Genomic DNA, 24,387 nt, shown 5'->3' with positions numbered 1-24,387 from the left:
AATTTTTAGGAAAATGTGAATATGAAAATACTTTAACAAGTGCAAATGGGGGAAGGGAAGAGGAGAGGGAGAAGAGATATTTGGAAAGAAAACTAGAAAATTAACAAACTAGAGTGAATAATTTCTGTGACTGTGGGGAGGGATCCGGAGTAGAGAGCTTGATCGGTTTCTGTTTAAGAACTAGTACTTGAAGGGCTTGTTAGCCATTTTCTCTCCACCGGTTTTCACTTCTTGACCCGTTGATGTGCATAATTCACTAATGTTGCTGAACGCTCACTTGAATGCTCTCAAGGCTGATGTCTCTTTGCTAACTTGCTTAATGGGGTTTTTCTTTTCATTTTATGTAGACACCTTGGTGTGTGTATACTATATATGGATATAAAATATAAAATTTTTATACATAGCCTAACATTAGCCATTTAGTATCACACATTGATTTGTGTGAATGTTGCCACTGGAGCACTCAGCTTCTTTTATGGCATTATGGGAAGTATTCCCAGGGAAGAGATCATTTCCCATCAAGTTTCATGTTAGCTGCCAATACTCTTAGATTTTTTATAAGTAATAACATAATTGCTTTCTTATTGTAAATAGAGGTTTGTAATTTTTGATGCTTCAGTTCTGTTTATTAAGCTATAAGTTGAACTAATTAGCAGTTCTGTGCTGCTGTTAGGTGATTGTTGTCCCAGAGGTCAAGTCCTCATCTCTTTAACACCAGCTTTTCAAAGTAAGAGTCTCTTATACTTCCCTGCCATTAAAATCTGAACCTGCATTTTGTTCCCCTAAATTACTCTTCATTTGTTTTTTATTTCCGGTCCTAGGGATTGAACCCAGGGACATTCTGCCTCAGAACTATCCTCTCAGGCCTTTTTATTTTGAAACAAGGTCCCAGTTGTTGAGGGTCTCCCTGAGCTACCGAGGCTGGTCTGAGACCTGCGATCCTCCATCTCAGCCTCCCCAGAACTGGGATTACAGGCGTGCACCACCATGCCCAGCTTCCAAATTATGGTATGGATAGATGAAATGGATTGCTATTTTTCTGCCTTTAGAGCACTTGAGTCTATTTTTTAAATCCTTAGAAGTGAATAAAAGTATATATTCGTATATTTTTATTTTTATATAATGGTCAAGTAGTTCTGTAGTTAAGAAATAACTAGCTTAGCACAGGATTATTTCCGTAATGTCGTTTGAGGAGCTGGTAGAAAGCATACTTAATTATTTTAGATTGGTTCAGTTTTGTCGCTTGAAAGAACTTAAAGCCTTACAGCATTTTTGGTTTTTGAGATACCTGTGATCATTCTTCATTTTCAAAAGAGAGGCAGAGAACAATTAGGGGCAGTCCCTGTTTTTCACCTATTTATTCTTAAAAAGTACATTGGACCGGGAGCAATGGTGCACGCTTTGTAATCCCAGTACTTGGGAGACTGGGATAGGAGGGTTGCAGGTTCACAGCCAGCTTCAGTTACTTAGGCCCTCTGCAACTTAGTGAGACCGTGTTTCAAAATAAAGGATAAAAAGTAGGGGTAGGGGTGTATCTTGGAGGTAGAATGCCCCTGGGTTCTACATCTAGTAATGCAAAAAAAAAAAAGATATCAGGTTATAGACTGTATTTTTTTCCTATCTTATAATTAAAAGATCTATTCCTTATCAGGGAGTTAGTGTCAAAGTATAGTTAGTAAAAGAAAATGACCACAACAGTATGTTTTTGTTTTTTTAATCAGCTTCTTTTGCATGATAAAGTTTTTGCTTCAAATTGAATTTGCTAAACCCTTCCCTTCAAATTGCATAGCTGATTTGTAATGATCCCAAGAACAGTTTCGATTCTTTGGATTTTATATTAATAACAAAAGGAAATCTAAAAAAAATAATTTTATTTCAGGAAAATCCTGAATTTGACTTGCATTTTGAAAAAGTATATAAATGGGTTGCCAGCAGCACTGCTGAAAAGAATGCGTTTATCTCCTGCATTTGGAAATTGAATCAGCGATATCTCCGGAAGAAGATTGATTTTGTCAATGTTAGTTCGCAGCTTTTGGAAGGTAAAGTAAATGAAAATTTATATGCAAAATTAAGTGTTCTAATTATACAGTAATTAGAATACTGAAGTACCTGATAAAGGAATTTTTAAAAAAATTTTATTAAAGAAATGATACTCATTGTAAGATATTGATGCATTAAGTGGAAATGCCAAAAATCACTTATAAATTTACTCCTCAGAGATAACTACTGCTGACATTTTGGTAGGTATTCTTTTGTTTTTTTATGCATATTTAAATACTTTTTTAAAATAAAAATGTTTACATTCTCTTTCCTAACATACTTTTTCACATAATGTATCATGAACATTTTTTATATTATTAAATATTTACTCCAGCATTATTTTTAATAATACTCCATTGTATGGATATGTCATAATCTTTTTTTTGTGTGTGTGTGTGTGTGGTACTGGGAGTGGAACCCAGAGGCTTTCTACCTCCGGACTATACTCCCATACATATTTTATGTTTTATTTGGAAATAGGGTCTCACTAAGTTGCTGAGAGCCTCACTAAGTAGCTGAGGCTGGCTTCAAACCTGCGTGATCCTCCTGTCTCAGCCTCCCAAGTACTGAGATTACAAGCGTGTGCCACCACACGCAGCTTTCCAGTCTTATTTTAAATCGCTCTGGGATGAATATCCTTATGGCAATAATCGTATGCAGAATATAGGTACAATGGTTAAAAACAACTCCAAGTCATAGCACCTGGCTTCAAGTTCTGGCTTTATTGCCTACCATACGACCTGCATTGCTACTGAACCTCGATGTGTTCGTTTTCCTTATATCAGAAATAGGGATGATAATGGCATCCATCTCATGAGGTTGTTGTGAGGGTTAAGTTTCTTATATACAAACATGATGATATCAATGCAGGTTTATAGTAAATGCCTAGCAAATATTAGCTGACATTGTTCTATATCAGCGTAAAATCCTTAGACATGAAGTTAGTTGGGATATTTCGACTGTTTCATGTTTCAGGACAAAAAACACTCTGCTTCAAATTATTGAAAATGTACAATGAGATTTTCATATTTTGAAGTTTTCTTTCATTAAGGCATAAAAACTACAGAACTATGGTTCTGCATGCCTTGTGGATACAGTTTTATTGTGTTCTTTATCTCAAAAAAATAGCTGAAACAACAGCTAATGTTAAGGTAAACAGAGTTGTTGCCCTTCTTTACTGGGAAAAAATAAGTTCCTTTAATATATACTAAGTTTTGCCGGGCGTGGTGGCGCACGCTTGTAATCCCTGTGCTTGAGAGGCGGAGACAGGAGGATCGCGCAGGTTCGAAGCCAGCCTCTTTGGCTTAAGAGACTCTGTTTCCCAAATAAAAAAAGTATAAAATAGGTCTGGGAATGTAGCCTGGAGGTAGAAGGGCGTTCAGGAACCCAAGTACCACCAAAATAAATAAATATATATATACTAAGTTTTATGTAAGAAAATTATATTTGAGCTGGGCGTGGTGGCGCACACTTGTAATCCCAGCATTTGGGAGGCTGAAACCAGTGGATCGCGGTTCGCGGACAGCCTCAGCTACTTACTGAGGCCCTCCGCAACTCAGTGAGACCCTGTTTCAAAATAAAGAATAAAAAATTGGGCAGGGGGTGTAGCTTGGAGGTCAAATACCTCTGAGTTCCATGCCCAGACCTGGAAAAAAAAAAGAATAAAAAAGAAAATTATATTTGTCCCAAATTGTAGATTAGCATTTAACCTAGAAGCTTCTTTCAGAAAGATCAAAACATCTGAAATGCCAATATTGAACAATTTTAATGACTAATTTAAATCAAACTATTTAGTCCCATGCCTCTGTCTCTTCTCCATTTTGTTTTATTTACTCTTTTTACTATCTGGCTGTGGGCTTTCCCCCCTTTGAATGCTATATTCTTTCCCAGCACTTAATTGGTGAGCGTGCTGCTGGTGTTAGGCACGATGTAGAACCAGCAGAGGCAAGCCCATCTATCAGTCTCTGCTGCTCCTCCAGAGGGGCTGGCCTTGCAGAGAGCCCCACAGTCATCATCTCACCAGGATTAGTCTCCAGAGTCCTGGCAGTTGAGTGTGTGGAGGGAATGACCTTCATGAAATTTGTGATAAATTTTCATGTCTTGAATTGTGCATTAATTTGCTTCATATGGTTTTTACTTTTTACCATTTTAGGATTTAACATTCTGATGAGTAAATGATTCATTCACAAGCTATTCTATTTTCAGATACTATGTACTTATTTTTAAATATTATTTATTGCCTAATATGTATTTTAAACCAATATATTTTATTAAGACAACCACATGGAAAAATATATTCTTTTCCTGTTCTGCTTCATTAAGAAATTCTACCAGAAGCAACGAGAAAAGAGTATTACCATTTTTGAGAATCAGTGTCTATTTAAAAAAAAAAAAGATTAAATCCTTAAATCCTCAGGGCATAAGACGAAAGTGTGGTGTTCTCATGTTCATAAACATGAATTGAGATCAGTTTTCAGACACTGAGGTCCTCATTTTGAAAATTGCTTTGTATAGATCAATAATGGGTGCTTTGGTGTAGTGTTCAGGGAATTGCTTTATTAATGACTAAAAACTTGTTTTAATAGGCCTTGAAATCACAACCATTCCTGTTTTCCTGCCTTTAATATTTTTAAAATTTTATTTATTTATATATATATATATATATATATATATTTTTTTTTTTTTTTGGTGGTACTGGGGTTCCTGGAAGCCCTTCTACTTCCGGGCTACGCTCCCAGACCTATTTTATATTTTTGAAACAGGGTCTCTTACGCCAGCACGGCTGGCTTCGAACCTGCACGATCCTCCTGTCTCTGCCTCCCAAGCGCGGGGATTACAAGCGTGCGCCACCACGCCCGGCTTTATTTATTTATATTTGGTGCTGAGGATCAAACCCAAGGCTTCATGCATGCTAGGCAAGTACTCTACCAGTGAGCTACATCCCTAGCCCAAATTCCCATTTTTTTAAAAAGTAAATGTCTCTAAGCTTTCAGTAAAGTTAGAGAATAAATTTTTATTACCTCCTATGAAGAGCAAAATAATCATCCAAGTAAGTAAGACCATTCATAATTGCTAATGTTAGCAGTGGTAACTTTGGTTGTTTTTACCAGTCACAATTAAATGTTGGCATTAAATAATTGGGACCTCTCTTGCAGAATGTGGGTTTTAAAAGGGGAGTTTCTTAGTGGCTGAAGTATAGTGAAATTTTTGTAGACATGTTCTTTTTTTACTCTTTTCCTTGCAGCCTGAGTTTTAAATTGTCTTTGATTTAAATCCTTAGCCACTGGCTTGAACTGACATTTCATGTGTCCTTTTTACTTGCCTCAGTATTGTCTTTCCTAATGGTGTTTTGTGACTAATCCTTTGTGAGGGAGCATCTGGGTAAAGCTTTGAACCTTGAATGAAAATAACTACACTAAATGCATGAGTCACAGCTGCCCTGAAAATAATCCCCAGGAAATGTTCTTGTTTCCCAGTTTCTCCTCCAAGGACTAGTCAATACTGTTTCTTAAATGACTAAAGAAAATAGATAAATACATTTTCGTTACTGTCCAAAAATGATAAGGAAAATGAATCTTGGAAATTTCATTTCTTACAGATTGTTCCACTTTGTAATTGATTTGGTGTTGTCTCTTGAACTTTAATTTAGCATGAAGTTCAAATGAAATATGGGTAGTATTTTTTAAAAAAATTTAAACCTGTTTACTTTTCTACCCAGCTAATATTCTTTGCTTACTTTCCTCTGCTTTTTTCGTACCTTTTTACTCTCCAGAACTGCCTAAAGTTACAGAAGGTGCGTAACACCTTTTCTTCTTTTTCTATTCCATGTGTTTTTACCTCTTGCTATTGTTACGTACTATTGGTTGCATATTTCATGAAGCTGTATACAAGGATAAATTTATTACAAAGTCCATATGGTAATCAAATGAATGTTAATACTAATTATTGCCTTCCAAAGGACTGTTTCAGGGGAGAAAAAAAATATTTCTTTCCAAAGAGTTATGATCATTTAAAATATTTCCTTATTTGAAGTATCTGTGTAAGGAGCTGTACAGAACAGTGTGGGCAGTCCCTGTCCTCTTGTGGCTATTAAGCAGTTTAACATTCCCACAGTGAACTAAAATGGCCCTATTCCAAGGACAGAGTGTTGGGTTCCTCGTTGAAAACATATATTGTAATGGCCTATACAAAAAGTTTTAGTCCTCTTCTTTTTTCCCTGGAATTGTAACTAAATCTGCCTAATTTGTTACCATTCTTCAGAGCAAATTCTTTTATCTTTGAATTAAGTGAGTTTTGTACTGGTACAAATTAATACATTTCAAGTAATGTTGACTGTAAACATTAATTTTTATGTAAAATAATGAATACTAAAAGCATTTAAATCATTTTCCATTAAGTCTAGAAAATGAGTAATTTTTCTTAGTACTGCAAAATAATCTCATGGGTTAAAAATTATTTCTTTCATTTTACCTTTTCTCATCTCTATCATTATAAAATGCCCATATGCTAAGTACATGTTCTCTCAAAAAATGAATTGAAACATTTATTCAGAGATTACTTCAGATTTGGCCTCCTGGTGAAGCTCATTTGCAGTTCCAGGCCCCCATGCTGTGGCTGTTCATGTATTAGAGTTACTGAGAAAGCTTCTATAGTTTAGCTATTTTATTGATGCATGTGAAATTGTTTTAAACAAAGAAAGAAATTTCAGCCAGGCGTGGGGTACATGCCTGTAATCCTATTACTTTGGAGGCTAAGACAGAAAGATCATAGGTTCAAGGCCAGCCTCTGCAACTTATCCAGACCCTGTTTCAAAATAAAAAATAAAATAGTGCTAGGGTGTAGCTCAGAGGCAAGATGCCCCTGGGTTCAGTAGGAAAAAAGAGAGGAAGGGAGGTAGGGAAGAAACAAGGAAGGGAGAGATTCAGTTTATATTTTAATGGAGGAAGGAAGGAAGGGTGGATGGGTGGGTTCAGTTGATATTTTCAATGTCTAAAACAAATGTGGATTATAGATGGATCTTTCAATTAAGTTGTTTAAAAGAAAAAATAACAAAGATAAACAAACAACAAAATAAAAATGTTACTTGGAATAAAGGGAAGTATATTGTTTTCATGTGTACTGAATTCATAATCATTGTTTTATGAGAACAACAGTCACCTCAGGTAGGAAAAAATGATTATTTTCTCATATTTTTGTATTTTGTGTTTGTATTTTTGTTTAAATGTGTTTGGAAAATTTTGGACTAAAGCCTATTTTAACACTTATAAATTAGACTGTATGCTTTTTGTTTTTTATTAGGATTTTATTTCATTAACATACACAGTGTTCTATAAAAATAAAATTTGAGGGTTTTTAAATATAGTTTTGAATAATTTTTTTTCTGTTTACAGCCACTAAATACGACCTGTGCTTATAAATGATCTTATTTAGCTATAAGTACCATGTTATAGTCCTTTCTAGTCTTCCAATATTTCATTTTGAATTTTTACCTTCTTTAAGAATCTGTTCCAAGTGGAGAAAACCAGAGTGTGGCCGGAGGGGATGAAGAATCAGTAGATGAGTACCAGGAATTAAATGCAAGAGAAGAGCAAGATATTGAAATAATGATGGAGGGCTGTGAGTATGCGATCTCTAATGCCGAAGCCTTTGCAGAAAAGTTGTCCCGAGAGCTGCAGGTGCTAGATGGGGTAAGACTTTCTTGTCATCTATGAATAAGTGATGTGCAGTAGATTGAGAAGGCTGGTGATGCTTGTATTTTACTGCCTCAGCACTTCAGCCTTTATAGGGTAATTATTGCTGTCTTTATAAGTACATTACCAGCTGCCATCAGTCTTTCACTGTGCTTGTTCAAAAGATAGAACAAGTCCTATAAAGCCAGTGAAGGTGGTTGGCTGATGTTCTAGATTTTGGAAGATTCATGTCTTGGTATGACATGATGGAAGAAAAAAGTAGACAACCAAAAACCATCTTAGTGGTTGCTTCCCAAGCCTCTGAAACACCTCAGAACAGTTCAGTAGCATTTTTATTGTTTGGAGAAAAAAAATAAGTACAAACTAGAGTGAGATAAATGAAACTGAAATAAGTGAATTGTTTATCAAAAGGGAGCAGAAGAAGTGTGGAGAAACAGGAGAGCTAGGGAGATCGATCCTGGACTTGTTCACTAAAATGTTTCAGCATAGAGCTTTTCATTTGTAGCCATGGTTTTTGGACTTATATATTTAAAGCACAGCACCACTTTTGTGAGAATAGAACAGATCACTTGGGTTGTTTTGTTTTGTTTTAAAGAAAAGGAAAGCATTTTGAGAAATCCTTAAGAGCATAAGGAAGATTTTAAAGACTTTAGAGTTTCAGTGAAGTATGCATGAAAGGTACAGAAGTCATGGGCTCTAATACAGACAGAGAGAAGTTAATTACTTGAGTAGCCAAGCTTACACGTTTGCAAAATTCACTGGAAGCAAAACCTACAAGAGATTTCAAGATGGTAAAGTGGAAATTGCCCTGGGCAGGTTCAAACCCCAACTGTTACTTAAGACATGTCAATGAGTTCCGAGCTCTGTTGATTATTAGAGTTGAGCTGCACTCAATGTTGAGTTATTTTGAATAGTATATAAAATAACATGTATGAAATCATAGCATCAACCACAGAATGATACTTGTCCAAGTTTTTCATCATACCATGTTACTTGACCTAACATGGATTAATGATTTATATTTCCTTTCCTAGTAATATTGTGTATATGTTCTAAGTCATCACATTCCTTAACAGCTTAATTTTAGATTTGGCAGCTTTCTTATTTCAGAGAATTTAGGATCAATAGGCAAAACATTTAGAAAACAGTGATAAGGGGATTGTGGTTCATAATTGCTTTGCTTTGGAGGGAGAAAACAGTTGCAAATGAAAGAGAGAAAAAAAGGATAATAGGAGGAGCTAGGTTTTTCCCCCATACTTTTCTTCTGCATGCTTTTAGTACCAGTCATACTGCAGTTATAAATTAGTCCAAGACTATTATAACTCTGCTACCTCTCTCAACTAAGATATTATGTAGGTGATTGTGCTCTTACTTAGGGTTTCACATGGATGTTAAGAAGTATAGAACACTCCTGTGACTGGTAGAAGAAGTATTAGAGGTGACATGGCATAATGCCCTTACATTTACAGAAATGAGACCATGCCTTTACCAATGATATCTTCTGGGGCAGAACTCTTACCCATGAAGCCTTTGGAAATATAGAATACACAAGAATGGTCTCTAACCTTGATAGAGAGGCAAGTGTAGCATCATGAAATACTGTGTAAAAATTAAATATAGAGTAATAAACTAAGGTAGATGTGTAGATATATATCAATTTTTTTTATTCTGCTCTTAAAGAGATTAAGCAACATCATACTTTATACTTATTTTATACACATAAGTAACAGTGTTATTTCTGTTTTTCTCTTTTTAGGCCAACATCCAGTCAATCATGGCTTCTGAGAAACAAGTGAACATACTGATGAAGTTGCTGGATGAGGCTCTAAAGGAGGTGGATCAGATTGAACTGAAACTGAGCAGTTACGAGGAAATGCTCCAAAGTGTAAAAGAGCAAATGGATCAGATCTCTGAAAGCAACCACCTCATTCATCTTAGTAACACCAATAATGTGAAACTCCTGTCAGAGATAGAGTTCCTTGTGGTGAGGATTTTTATCAATTACCAACAAAACCAGAAACAGACTAGTGACAATATATACAACCCATTTGTAAACATTTTCTAGTTTTCTTATGAGAACAGGATTTAAAATAAATCCAAAGACCTAGTGATAAGATCTAGTAGACTATTACCTATAGATTTCCCAAAAGTAAGCCAAGTGTAGTGGAGCATGCCTGTAATCACAGTACATGGCTGGCTGAGACAGGAGGATCTCAGGTTCAAGAATAGCCTCAGCAACTTATCAAGACTTAACAACCTGGCCAGACCCTGTTCCAAAACAAAAATAAAAACGGGCTGGGAGTGTAGTTTAGAGGTAAAATACCTTTGAGTTCAGCCCCCAGAACCACACACACACACACACACCCCACACAAAATTTCCAAACTTATATGTGTGAGTGGTATATTTGCATTTATTCCAGAACCACATGGACTTGGCCAAAGGTCACATAAAGGCCCTTCAGGAAGGAGATCTTGCTTCTTCCAGAGGCATTGAAGCCTGCACCAGTGCTGCTGACGCCCTTCTGCAGTGTATGAATGTAGCTCTTGGACCAGGTATGTTCACTGGAGGTGATAAAATCTGACCAAGAAACGAGACCAAGTCTATAACTCTGTACAAGATCTTTGGAAAGAAATAACATGGGCCAGATGCTTTGATTACATTGTTAGCTATTGAAACAAGTTTCACTATTTCTGAATACATTGATGCTAAGTACTTTTTCATCTCAGTTCTTTCTTATTGACCACCAATATCAGGTTAACACCATGATCCTTCTTTAGTACCATCCACAGAACCTAGCATAAAGTAAATAGTTTAGCTAGCATAAGGTTTTTCTAGTCTGTGGTTCTAAGATTTGAGTATGTATCAGTCACCTAGAAGGCTTTTTTAAAACAGATTGTCGACCCTCAGGTACAGTGGGTCTGGGCTAAAGTCCTAGAGTCCACATTTCAGTCATTGCCACATGATACTAAAGCACAACCATTGTGCTTTACAATTTTTTCTCCTATTTACCTTTTGTAAAAGTACGCAAATAAACCAGCAAAACTTTGGATTCTTCAAATCTTAAAAATGGGTACTATAAGAAATATATTCATTAACCATTGTGGGGACATCTTTTATCCTCATTAGATCAATCAAAAAATGTTATTCTGATTTCAGGCCATGACATGCTTTTGGCAGTTAAACAGCAGCAGCAGCGTTTTAGTGATCTACGAGAGGTTTTTGCCCGGAGATTGGCCAGTCACCTCAACAATGTTTTTGTTCAACAGGTAATTTATTATAAAACTGGCATGTTTCTACAGCTTTTACATAAGCTTAAACTTAAATTCCCACAAAAATGTTTAATTTGTTTAATTGGGGTTACAGTTTATTCCTTCATACATTTGATTTTTAAGATTTTAAAAATATGTACATATTTGCGCATACAGGTACTTTTGACTTCAGCTGCCCCTTTAAGTAGACAGTCTAGTTCTTTGAAGCTCTCTAATTCTATAAATCACATATTTATCTTTATTAATTACTTTTACTGCTTAGACATTCTTACTTATAAAAGTCCAGAGTTGTTATATGTTGACTGTTGGATGGACCTTTTTATTTTTTAATATTTTGAAATAAGGACCAGGACTCAATTTGTTATTTCGAATTTTTTTGTAGGCTTTATATAAGTATATACGTAGGGTACATGTGAGAAAATGAGTAGTTCAGCTGTACATTTCAGTTGATTTACTCTTAATATAAATGATTCACCTAAATTTTTAGGTGGGAAATGACGTTATAATTAAGGATATAGCAACAATATGTCAATACTGAGTGTCTTGGAAGGATATAATTAGAAAGCATTTTAGTATTTATTATAATAAATTAGGTTTCTTATGGGTTTTTAAATCTCTTACTCCATTTAATTTATTAGGGTTATTAAATGGAAAAAATTAAGGGGGAGTCTTATTCATTAAGAAATGCTGTCTGAAAACATTGGATTCTGAAATTTTTTTTTTTTTTACAGTTTTCTAAAACAATTGTCTTTACTGTATTTTATTTCCTATTAGTTTACTCAGGCCCTCCTTCAACTCTATAACAGGTCCTACTTTCTTTCGGTTCCTGTGAGTACATCAAATTTGGCTCAAGCTTCTCTGATTTTTTTTCTCTATAAAATTTGCTAAACTCAACAGCAGAATCGTCATAGCTTACAACTTAACTTACTGACAAGCTATCCTGTTAACATATGTGTAACAAGTTTTTGATGTCCCATAGCAGAGCTTATTTTGGTCAAAAGGACATTTAGACTCATTCTACTTGCCTTTCTTCCTGTTATTCTTTCACTCCTTCATTTGGGTAGTAATTGTTTATTTGCCAAATGGTTGAGAATCAGACTAGACACTGACTTGGGATAAAAGAGAGACTGATGCTGCCTTTGTGTAGCTGATATCTAGGGAAGAAAGCAGGAAGGATAGATGTTATAATGGTGAGCTGTGGTAGCATAAGGAGTTCTGCCTAACTAAACATCTATCTCTACATGGTTCCTTAGCTTTTAAATATGACAGTATTGACAATAATGTTAGCCACATTTGTAAATGGTATCAACAAACAGTCCTTTTTGTACCCTTAACTGTTTGTTGTAACATGCAGTTATTTATAATCTTGCTGCTTTGCCTTGTAAACTAATGGCTTATTTAAAGTGAATGCTTCCATTTCTGAAAATCTAATATCTATTGTTACATGTGAATGATGCATGCTAAAAACCAGAATATTGCAACAACCTTGGATGTGCTGCGGAAGAGAATGTCCCAAGTGTAAGAAAGAGATGTTCTATATGCTGAATTGAGTGTATAGGTCACCTAGCAAAAGAATTGGAAAACCTGGTGATTTCTATTTCTGGTTTGAGGGACAAACTAGCTAAGAAAATGTGATTAACGTAACGTGGTATATCTCTTTGTCAATAACCAGATTTTCAGTGCATGCCTGTTATATCCTTACTGTTCATTTATAAGAATAGAAAATGGTTTCTGCCCTTCAACTGTTTATGAGGAGTTATGTCAAATGTACTTAAAGCTCTAAAGCAATGTACGTAATAAATTGCTAGTTGTAGAACTATGGGTTGTAAGTGCTAAAGAGGTTTAATCCAAAGTAAGTTTATGGAGGACTTAAGGAGTCCAATATGGAATCACAGATAAGGTAAGACTTGAACAGAGTCCATGCAGTGCATTTATAGCAAAGTGTTTAGTTATAACATTTATAAATATTGTACAGAAGAATCCAGTGGAAATAATCTATTGATCACAATACAACAGTAACTTAAGAGCATTGATTCCCAGTCTTTTTAACATTCATAAATCAATAAAATTAAAGGAAATACAACTTAGAGACTGACCAAGTTACCATTTTGTTTTATTTATTTATTTATTTTTAAAATTTATTTACTTATTTATTTTTTGCAGTACTGGGGATAGAATCCAGAGGCATTCTACCTTCGAACTACACACCCAGCCTTATTTTTTATTCTTTATTTTGAAACAGGGTCTCACTGAGTTGCAAAGGGCCTAAGTATCTGAGGCTGTCCACAATCCACGATCCTCCTGTCTCAGCCTCCCAAATGCTAGGATTATAAGAGTGCACCACCACACCCGGCTAGTTTCTTATTTTACTTAGTCATGAAACACCCCCCCCCCCCAAAATGCCATCCACTTTGAAAACCTTCCTATTTTAAAGTGACATTTGGGCTGAGCCTGCCATTGAAATTGTACTCTTACCCATAATCTTTTACATTTACTAGGGATCTGTGTATCTGGAAAGATATTCAGCCAGGAGAATTAGGCCAGTGAGAGAGTATGATATTGAAAGCAAGAAAATTATGGAGATATTTACATAAAGAATATGCCCTTTTGAAATTTCTTTTGATAAGGTTTGAAAGATTTGTTTTGAAAGGGTAGCTGCTCTGCTTTTCTACCTTTGCCTTCAGCAATATGATGAGGCTAATTCTGCAAATACTTGGAGGAAATGAAAATGAACTAAAATGCACTGAACTAAAAGTACAAACAGAAAAAATAAAAACTGAAGTTTTGAGATTTCTTGCTATTTGCTTAAGTTTAGAAATTTTTCTTTTAATATACATTTATAGAAACATACTTTTTAAAAAACTGGTAGATCATCAGTATTCAATTTTACAAAAATTGTTTTCTTAAGCATGTCATTCCTTTCTTCCTTCCTTTCTTGTGTGTGTGTGTGTGTGTGTGTGTGTGTGTGTGTGTGTGTGTTTGTGTGTTTTATTGGGTATTGAACCCAGAAGCATTTACCTCTGAGCTACACCTTCAGCCCTAATTTATTTCTTTACTTTGAAACAGGATCTCACTAAGTTATGGAAAGCCTCACTATTGTTGAGGCTGGCTGCTAATCTGTGGTCTTCCTGTCTCAGCCTCCCAAATAGTAGATTACAGGCATGCACCACCATGCCTAGATGTGTGTCACATTTTTCTACAGAGAGAGTGATATCTCTGTTTAAAAGTTTACAAAGGCCAGATGTGGTGGCTCACGCTTGTAATCCCAGCACTTGGGAGGCTGAGATAGGAGGATCGCACAGGTTAAAAGACAGCCTCAGCTACTTAGTGAGGCTCTCAGCAACTTAATGAAACCCTGTTTCCAAATAAAGTATAAAATAGGTCTGGGAGTATAGCCTAGAGGTAGAAGAGCCCCTGGGTTCTACCCCCAGTGCCACAAAATAATAATAATAATAATTAATCATAATAAATAACAACAACAACAGTTTTTAAAGTGCTGGGCATGGTGGGCTGAAACAGGAGAATCAAAGTTTGCAGGACAGCCTCAGCAACATAGGAAGACTCAGCAACCTAGTGAGTTCCTGTTTCAAAATAAAATAGGGAGTGTGTCTCGGTCCCCAGTACCAAAAAAGGGGGGGGGCAAAGTATTATGATTATGTTCCATTTTTATGATGTTTGCTAGAACATTACTCAGATTTTGTTGTTATTAAGAAAAAAAAATACCTGCACATGGTGGCACAAACTGTAGTCTTAACTATGAAGTGGTCAGAGGCTGTAGAAAGAGGGTCACAAGTTTTGTGGACCCTACCTCAAAATTTAAAAAACAAAAGCAAACAAATAAAATGGGCTGGTGATGTAACTCAGTAGTAGAGCATTCCTGAGTTCAGTTCCTAGTACCTCAAAGAAATAAAAAATAAACATAATATAGCACAGAAGAAAATAATTTCCATATCTTGAAAATTTACTTATAATTTGATCTGAATACATCACTTTTGTTAGATGCCAGTATAGCAAAGTATGTAAGATTGCAGATACTGGAGCAAAACTTCCTCGGTTTCAAATCATAACTCTGCTACCTCATAACTAGGAGACCTTGAACAAGTTAACTAACCTTTTTGTGCAGCCTTATTTGCCTTATTTTAGTGAGGATAATAAAAATATCTACCTCCTAGAGTAATATAAAGATTAATGTTTTTATGTAAATTCAATACTTATAATGTTGCTTGGCTATTATAGTGTTCAATGTTCATTTTATTACAAATTAATAGCATAATGCTACTGAAAATTTATAGTTCATCAAGTTTTTATAAAGTATATCTCATTAATTTGAAAAAATATTTGTAAGAACATTAATAAGGGTTTTGCCATTTTTAAAATAAGTGGGCAGGGGTTATATAGCTAAGTGGTACAATGCTTGCCTAGTATGCACAGGGCTCTAGGTTTCATACCAGCATCACAAAATGAGAAGAAAAGTATATTAGAAAATTATTGTAAAGATTAGAATTTATACATGTTATACATTGTTAGAGATTTGTTATTTATAGTAAAACACTATGAGCACTGACATAGTATTTTATTTTGTGAAATTAGGGATTGAACTCAGGGGCATTCTGCCTTTAAGCTATACCCCAGCCCTTTTTTAAAAAATTCTTTTTGTTTGTCTGTCTGTTTGTTTGTTTGTTTCAGAACTGTGGGTTGAACACAGGGGCATTCTACCTACGAGATACACCCCCAGCCATATATATTTTTTTTTAAGTTGCAGAAGGCCTCATTAAGTTGTTGACACTGGCCTCAAACCTGCAATCCAGTCTCATCCTCCCAAGTACCCGGATTATAAGCATGCGCCACTGTACTCAGCTTTATTTTTTATTTTTTATTGTTTTTTTTTTTCTTATGGTACTGGGGGTAAAACCCAGGGGCTTTTCTACCTCCAGGCTATATCCCAAACATATTTTATACTTTATTTGGAAACAGGGTCTCACTAAGTATTTTGAAACACTGTCACACTAAATTGCTGAGGCCCTCACTAAGTAGCTGAGACTGGCTGTGAATCTGCAATTTGATCTCAGCTTCCCAAGTACTGAGATTACACATGTGTGCCACCATGCCTGGCTAATATTTTAAATATATGAAGAGGAAAGTTCTTTACACAATAAAGTTTTACATATTATAGCTTCTATGTTACTGGCTGAATTTAACAATTTAAATACATAATTTTCCTATTTTCTATAGTCATTTTGTAACCATTTTCTCTAAAATTAGTTTTTGTTAACACTAATAACAATGTATCTTAATAGTATTGGTTAGCCAGGCCTGGTGGCCCATGCTTGTAATCCCCACCCTTGGGAGGCAGAGATAAGAGGATCGCGCAGGTTCGAAGCCAGCCATGCACGCTGGCTTAGGAGACCCTGCTTCCAAATAAAAATGTAAAAATAGGTCTGGGAGTGTAGCCCGGAGGTAGAAGGGCTTCCAGGAACCCCAGTACCACCAAAAAAAAAAAAAAAAATAGCAATGGGTTGAAGGTAATGATAATTTTTATAATATAAGTGAACTTTTAGTCAGGCATGGTGGTACAGTCTGTAATCCTAGTACTTGGGAGATTGAGACAGAAGAATCGCAGGTTCAAGGCGAACCTCAACAGTATATTGAGATTCTCAACAACCTAGAGAAACCCTGTTTCAAAACGAACAAACAAAAAAATTTAAAAAGGGTAGGGCGTAGCAGTGTGGGTCAGAGGTAGAATGCTCCTGGGTTCAATTCCCAGTGCCACAAGAAATAAGAGAAGGTGAATTTTTCAGGTGATTGTGATATGAAAAGGCCATGATAACTTGAAATAATACTATATGTGAGAAAAACTTTGTAAACTGTAAAATATTCATATGTTAATAATCAATTCTTCCATTTTTAGGAGAGAAAGATTTTAATGACTGAAGAATTTTCCTGACTCTAAACTATATAACTTATCATGTGATAGATTGAGTAAGCAGTTGTAGAACAAAAATAGTTTTGAAACTAATTAAGACTCATCATTTGGAGACATCGCTAGGCCTAAAACTAGAATATCTGTGTGTGCTTTGGGTTGTACGTACGTAAGTCTGCTGAATTCTGAACATGATTTGGATGTGACCACTACAAAAAATTCCTGTAACATAGTGCTTATATTGACCTCTTTTTGGCAACTATAGAGAATAGTCCAATGATAGTGCCTTTGTGTTTTACCTAATGTTATTAATTTTGTTCGTATTTATTGTTAGCCTGTACGTCACAGAAAGAATGTAGGTGGGTCCCCAGACGTTCCAAATTATTAGAATTGGGGGAGGAAGAAAATGGCAACTGAGACAGCACATCTCAGTCGCTGTAACAAAAATCAGCTACCGAGAAGACAGCTCATTGACAAGAAAAAGAAAGCAGCAAAATTATTTATGAACAAAAACACAAAAAAGGGAACCACAGCGGAAGAATATCCAAAACTCAGACCGCACGATCTGCAGCAAGGAGCCCAAGCATGCAGCTGACCTGGTGTGGCAGCTGGCACTATATCAAGCCACCGGCTTGAACTGTTAACTAGCAACTCCACAGCCCCAAGAAATTCCGGCAAGTAAACCAAGGACTTGACGTGCAGAAAGCAGAAGCAGAGTTCCAACATCTTAAGCAACCAGCGTCACGCTTCAGGGATAGAGGGAAAGATCCAAAAGCCCATGCACTCACCAGAAGCTGGCACCTGCAGTGGCACACTGTGCCCTCCAGAGACCCGGGCCCACAAGACAGTAAGGTATCCACGTTTCTCAGTGGATGAGCTTCCAGAGAAGCCACAGGGACCCGGATTGGCTAAGCTCTGGTGGCCCACCCCTGAGGTGGGCGGGTCAGACCCTAAGGAGACACAGGGAAGGCCCTTAGTGCCCAGGGAGCAGTACCTGCACAGGGCCACAGGAGGTTACTCCAAGATTACACTGGATACCCTCCACCAGTGCGGGTAAGGATGTGAAATTCCTGGGCCTGAAGGCACAGATCCCAGGGACAGAAAGCGCAGAGCCCAGGCCCAGAAAGCACAGAGCCCAGGCCTGGAGAGTGTGGGGCCCACGGTCAGAGATTGCAGAGCCCAGGGCTAATAGAGACCAAATAAGTAGAATTGTCCCATTTTCAACACTGTAGCTCTCCACCTAGGAAAGAACAGCCGCACAGGTTTATTACTCCTCATCTAAATCTCTTGGAGTCAGCTGTTATTTTTAGAATTGTTCACATTTTATAAAAGTGATATGATACAAATACTATATATTGTGTAGTATAACCACTTCAGTTAAACACTCATAAGTCTGCAGTTAAAACTATCTAAATATTAAAACTAACCCTGTGTCAATTCAGGTCAAGTTTTACCACCAAAATAGTTTTGCCACCAAACGTAAATTTTGGATTCTAGAATAACAGATTATGGACCTGTGTACACAAACATACCTTGTAAATAACATCCATGATAGCTGTGAACTTCCCTTGCCTCTGTATTCTTATTATTATTTTCTTTTTCTTTTCTTTTCTTTTTTTTTTTTTTTTGGTGGTACTGAGGTTCCTGGAAGCCCCTCCAGGCTACACTCCCAGACCTGTTTGGAAACAGGGTCTCTCAAGCCAGCACAGCTGGCTTCGAACCTGGGCGATCCTCCTGTCTCTGCCTCCCAAGTGCGGGGATTACAAGCGTGCACCACCACGCCTGGCCTTTCCTTGTTACTTTCAACTAGTCCATTCAATTTTTTGATACCTCTCTGCCATCTCTAGCCCAGTTTTCCAACTTAACCTAAATAGATAAGATGAATCTTAGAAATATGCAGAGTTTTATATATAGTTTCTGAATTAGGAGTCCTAATTTTTCTTTTCCATTTTAGATTTTAGGTGTCTGTAGGGTGGGAGGGGGGTATACTGGAGATTACACCCAGCACCTCGTGCATTCTAGGCAAGCACTCTACTGATGATCTACATTCCCAGGCCCCTATTTCCATTTTAAATTGAAGATATAACCTCACAAGGAGGACATTGTCCAACAGTCTGAAAAAAAATGTTGTTCTTTTAAGGTGCATTGTAAAACATAATAGTGAGATTCAAAGTGATATAAGCATCAGTGCACACATCACTTGGTGTACTCCCTCTGCATCCTGCCCCTCTCCCTCCCTCCCTCCCTCCCTCCCATACATGTTAGCGAGGATGGGAGAGATACCTGTATATATGGACAAGACATGACCCGAACTCTCCCAGTCCTACATTTTTTTCTCCCCACTTTGCTCCTCCACTTTGTTTCCACTCTTCTACTGGTTCCCACACTAACCCCAAGTCATTTTTGTTTCCTGTTTTCTCTCTGGCTTTGGCGTATGAGAGGAGATTGTGACCCTTGAGGAGATTGTGACCCTTGAGGAGATTGTGACCCTTGCCTTTGAGACCGGCTGACCACACTTGGCACGATGCTCTCTAGTTCCATTCATTTTTCTGAAAATGATATAATTTTGTTCTTTATGGCTGGGTAAAATTCTACTATGTGTGTATATGCTATATTTTCTTCATTCTCACCTAGGTTGGCTCCATAATTTGACTGTTGCGAATTTTTGCTGCAATAACCGTGTATGTATGTATGTATCACTAGAGTATTCTGATGATTTGAAAATTCTAACAAAGCCAGGCATGGTGGCACACTCTTGTAATCCCAGTACTTGGGAAGCTGAAGCAAGAGGATTACAGGTTCACGCCCAGCCTTAGCTACTTAGTGACCTCTGCAACTTAGTAAGGCACTGTTTCAAAGTAAAGAATAAAAAACAGGGCTGGGGGTGTAGCTCAAAGATGAAATGTCCCTGGATTTAATCCACAGTACCACCACCAAAAAAAGAAAATTGTAATGAAGAAGAGACTCTGGTGATGATGGATACTTTAGCACTTTATAAGACTCTTCCTTACTCTAGAGGTGCTTTTCTATTAAATACCCTGTATTTAAAAGAAAATGTATGTGGGTAAATATTTGCTTGAATCCATGGAGTAAGTAAATTACATCTATCAGGAATTAACTTTTTATAATAAACTTATTGTGAAACTATCTATAAAAACATTTTAAAAATTTTAATGCTATAACCAAATATTTAATGTATGCCTGTCATCCCACCTACTCAGAAGGCTAAGGCAGGAGGATTGCAAGTTCCAGGCCAACCTGGGCAACTTAGCAAGACCCTGTTTCAAAATAAGGGCTGGGGGTGCAGCTCAGTGATAGGGGGTCTGTCTGGCACGCACCACATCTGAGGCTCTCTGAGTTCAACCCTCAGTATTGCAGAAAGGAAAAAAAGCTGTAACCACTACATTTTGTATAAAGCCTAGAAATTAAATGAAATAATTAGCTTTTAAGTTCAAAGAATTTGAACTGTCTAAATTCAGGGTGCTTACTAAGCTAATGTATATCTTCTGGTATTGCATACATTTATAATTCACTCCAAGTAAATTTTCCAGGAAATGAGGCAACCAGCCTTCCAGATTAAACAGTCTGTCGTTTAATGCAGTTTTCACAAATACTTGGCGACAAAACTTCTGACAAGGCAAATCAGACTAACTTAAAATGACTTAAAATAAATCTGGCTTGTGTTGTCCTTTGCTTGTTGTTGGGAAATTATATTTTCAAGAGGAATCTACTCTTTTAAACTTTAAACTCTCCATCTTTTAGACACTGACTTCAAGTTTTATGACAGATATTGATTAAGTAGTAAAGGAGAGCTAAATTGCTCAAAAGAGGATTGGGAGGTTTGTTTGGGTTTTGTTTGTTTGATACTAATAAGTAGTTGGCAGTTGTAATTTTTTGTCTAAGATGCTTTTGTTTGACATATTGTTTTAAAGGAGACATAGGTGAGATCCATATTGCCAAGGTTCTAATGCTAGCTTTTTTCTATGTAACTTAAGCAAACTATTTCATTCTTTGAGCCCTCAGTTTCTTCTAGAAAATAGAGTTCTTGGATCAGATGATCTTCCAGGTCTGTATTTTCCAAAGCAAAAGTAAAGATACATGATCTGCCCAAAGCCGTTCATTAATATTTATTAATTTACTTATATAAGTCTCACTAAGGTTTAAAAACAATGTAATTTATAGTTATTTATTTAACAAATTATGGAAAAAATAAAAATTAAAATTACATTATTATTTTAGAGAGCTCAGAACAAAGTTATCTATAGTCCCTCCTGGCTCTAAAAGTCTATCTTTTATATATATATATATATATATATATATATATATATATAATCTATTATTTGGAATATTATAGATCCCAATGGGAGTAACAAAATGTAGATTTTTTTTGTTTTTGTTTTTGTTTGGTGGTATTGGGGTTCCTGGAAACCCTTCTACCTCCGGGCTACACTCCCAGACCTACTTTTATACTTTTTTAAATTTGAAAACAGGGTCTCTTAAGCCAGCGCAGCTGGCTTCAACCCTGCGCCATCCTCCTATCTCCGCCTCCCAAGTGCGGGGATTACAAATATGCACCACCACGCCCGGCATGTAGATGGTTTTTTAATGACTTCCCTATTTGGTGTGTTTCTTAATGGAGTCTATACCAAGAAATTTATTTGATTAGTAAATTTTAAATTAATATAGTATGAGAGAAACAAGCTTGATTAAAACATTCTTCTTTGAAAGCTAGAATAGGTAAGTTTATTTATCAGAGTGACATTCTTGCATGTTTATGACTACTTTTGCTGTTCAGTTGGTAATATCCAAGATGATAGAAGTACTAGTAAGTACTTGCGTTTTATTCTTCAGTGTTCATTTTACTTGGCCCACTTGGTTTGGTCATTGTTCAGAATTTTCAGTTGTAATAATGTTTCTTTATTTGTTTACTCACCCTAGGGTCATGATCAGAGTTCAACTCTTGCTCAGCACTCTGTTGAACTGACGTTACCCAATCATCATCCATTTCATAGAGACTTGCTCCGTTATGCCAAGCTGATGGAGTGGCTAAAGAGTACAGATTACGGAAAATATGAGGGGCTAACAAAGGTATGGATTTGATGTGAGTTGTTTGCTGAGTATGGAGCATAATCTTTTAGAATCAGAAGATTGTATATTTAGTTTCCCAAGTTTGAAATACCAAAGTATATTCTTAGCCAAGTAGGAGATAATTGAATTTTTGAATGTTCATGGACCAGGAATAGAAGTAATTTTATTTATTTGCTTGGATAAAGAACAGTTACATTGTGTGTGTGTGTGTGTGTGGTACTGGGGGATGGAACCCAGAGGCTTTCTACCTCCGGGCTACCCCCACCGCCCTATTTTATAATATATTTGGAAACAGGGTCTCACTAAGTTGCTGAGCACCTCACTAAGTGGCTGAGGTTGGCTTCAAACCTGTGCAATCCTCCTATCTCAGCCTCCCAAGTACAGTTTTTACAAGCGTGCACCACCATGCCCAGCTAAGAATAGCTACATTTTGAACTTAAGTATAAAATAATAGGAAAGACAGACATGGTGGCGCATGCTTGTGATCCCTATACTTGGGAGGCTGAGACGGGAAGATTGCAGGTTTGAGACAGCCTCAAGAATTTAGTGAGACCCTGTTTCAAGTTAAAAAATAAAATAGGACTGAGGGTGTAGCTCAGAGGTAGAATGTCCCAGGGTTTAATCCCTAACACCAAAAATAAATAATTAATTAATATTTAGCCTTAAGCAGCATTCATCAGTTTAATTAAATGGTTAGTTAATAATTTAGTTAGCTATAATTATTTCCCGAGTTTCTTTACAGAAGTAAGTACAAAGTGCCTCTTGATTAAGCAAGCATTCTACTATGCCAGGCATTTGGGACATAAGGAGTGAGGCTTTACCTCCAAGAAGCTTTAAAATTGACCAGGAGGAATCAGGCAAAAAAACAGTCAGCAAAAAATTGTGCTAAACTGGAAATGAATTTAAATATATGGTGGCTTAGAAAAGAAAACCCATGTTTTAAAACCAGGGTTCATGGAAAATAACGGACCTCCACTGAGTTTTAAATAATGGATGTGTTTAAATAAACCAGAAATAAGAGGAAGGGTACCTAGGGGATAGACAAGCAAGATGTACAGACAAAGGTGGGAAAAATATGCCCTGCCATAGGATAATGAGGTGGTTTAGCACAACTAAAGCAGAAATTCCATACTCTACTGTGAGAAATTATGTTGAAAGACATGAGGTATGGGACCTAATAGCATTCCTCAAACAAGGGAAAAGATTAAAGGGGAAAATTAATTAAAAACATAATGTAATAATTCAGATGAAATAAAGTCTTAGAACAGGAAGATGACGGTAGGAATAGAGATAATATAAAAAGCTAGAGATTCCAAAGGCAGAAGCAACAGGATGATGCCAAACTTGCCAGGACTGGAAGTTAGGACAGTGTAATAGGTCAGTGACAAAATTCAGCAGTCGAGGAGGAGCAGAGGCATTCATTCATCTGTCACTCAGCAAGTAGGTTGAGTACCTAACAGACGCTAACACAAGTGTGAACGCCAGCAATTCAGCACTGGAAAAAAACAGGTGCGTTTTCACTCTCTAAGAGTGCTATTTTAGAAGAAAAAATCAGATAAAAAAGTGAATTATATAGTGAGTTAGAGGGTCTTGGTAAGTGCTCTGGTGGAAATAAAACAGGGAATTCCAGGACTCGGGGAAGGATCCAGAGTCAAATAGGGTGATCAGCGTAGGTGACATTTGAGCACAGATCTTACAAGTAAAAGGGAGCGGTTGAACAAGGGGAATTTATGGAGGAAAGCTTTCCAGCAGTTAACGTTACCCTAAGGTAGAATGTCCCTGGCGTGCGTAGGAAAAGCACAGCGAGCTGGACAGGGAATCTGAATGGGGGACAGGATGGATCTTGAAGGAGTTAAGGATCACAGGAAGGCTTTGACTTTTACTGTTTGTGGCATTGGAGGGTGGGGTGAGACAGGAAGGTTTTGAGCAGTGGAATATCAGGATTCACCTTAGATTTAATAATGGCTGTTGTTGCAGAAAACCATAAGGACAGGACTTTTCTGGCTTTTATGCTGTGATCTTTAGAAATTGTATATCTTATCCCAGTTTTAAAAATAGTGCGAAGGAACTGACACCTGTCTAACTCAAATATATGAATAGGTATTAGTAGCCAGATGTGGTGGTTCAAAGCCAGTGTCAGCAACTTAGCAAGACCCTATTTCCTATTTCCAAATAAAAAATAAAATAGGGCTAGGGGTATAGCTTGGAGATAGAATGCCCCTGTGTTCAATCCCCAGTACCCCTCCCACACACACACACACACACACACACACTTTTATTATTCTGGATAGTCCTGGTTAAAAGAACAATTTAATTAAAATTGTGAGAAGCATTAAAAATTATTTTGTTAATTTGGAGCTTAAAAATAAATAATTCAAG

The 24,387-nt window shown here is 36.6% G+C and overlaps 1 protein-coding gene across 6 annotated transcripts in view; it reads left to right on the top strand.

The window, feature by feature from the left end:
- Window positions 1-24,387, top strand: part of EXOC1 (exocyst complex component 1) — a gene marked incomplete at both ends in the record, with an annotated part of 56,487 nt that overhangs the window by 8,554 nt on the left and 23,546 nt on the right. For 2 of the 6 annotated variants that reach the window (XM_080697919.1, XM_080697916.1), the window contains 7 exons: window positions 1,880-2,039; window positions 5,813-5,833; window positions 7,540-7,727; window positions 9,487-9,714; window positions 10,151-10,283; window positions 10,888-10,997; window positions 21,859-22,008. In XM_080697919.1, coding sequence (XP_080554045.1) covers window positions 1,880-2,039; window positions 5,813-5,833; window positions 7,540-7,727; window positions 9,487-9,714; window positions 10,151-10,283; window positions 10,888-10,997; window positions 21,859-22,008 — 990 coding nt within the window. Of the gene's footprint in view, window positions 1-1,879; window positions 2,073-5,812; window positions 5,834-7,539; window positions 7,728-9,486; window positions 9,715-10,150; window positions 10,284-10,887; window positions 10,998-11,774; window positions 11,829-21,858; window positions 22,009-24,387 lie in introns of all 6 variants that reach the window. The other 4 variants (XM_080697920.1, XM_080697917.1, XM_080697915.1 and 1 more) reach the window with 3 other exon arrangements.

This window comes from Muscardinus avellanarius (genome assembly GCF_963383645.1).
Source record: "Muscardinus avellanarius genome assembly, chromosome: 6".
Lineage (NCBI taxonomy): Eukaryota > Metazoa > Chordata > Mammalia > Rodentia > Gliridae > Muscardinus > Muscardinus avellanarius.
Note: the sequence above shows the minus strand (reverse complement) of the source record. Positions and strands in the feature narration are given on the sequence as shown.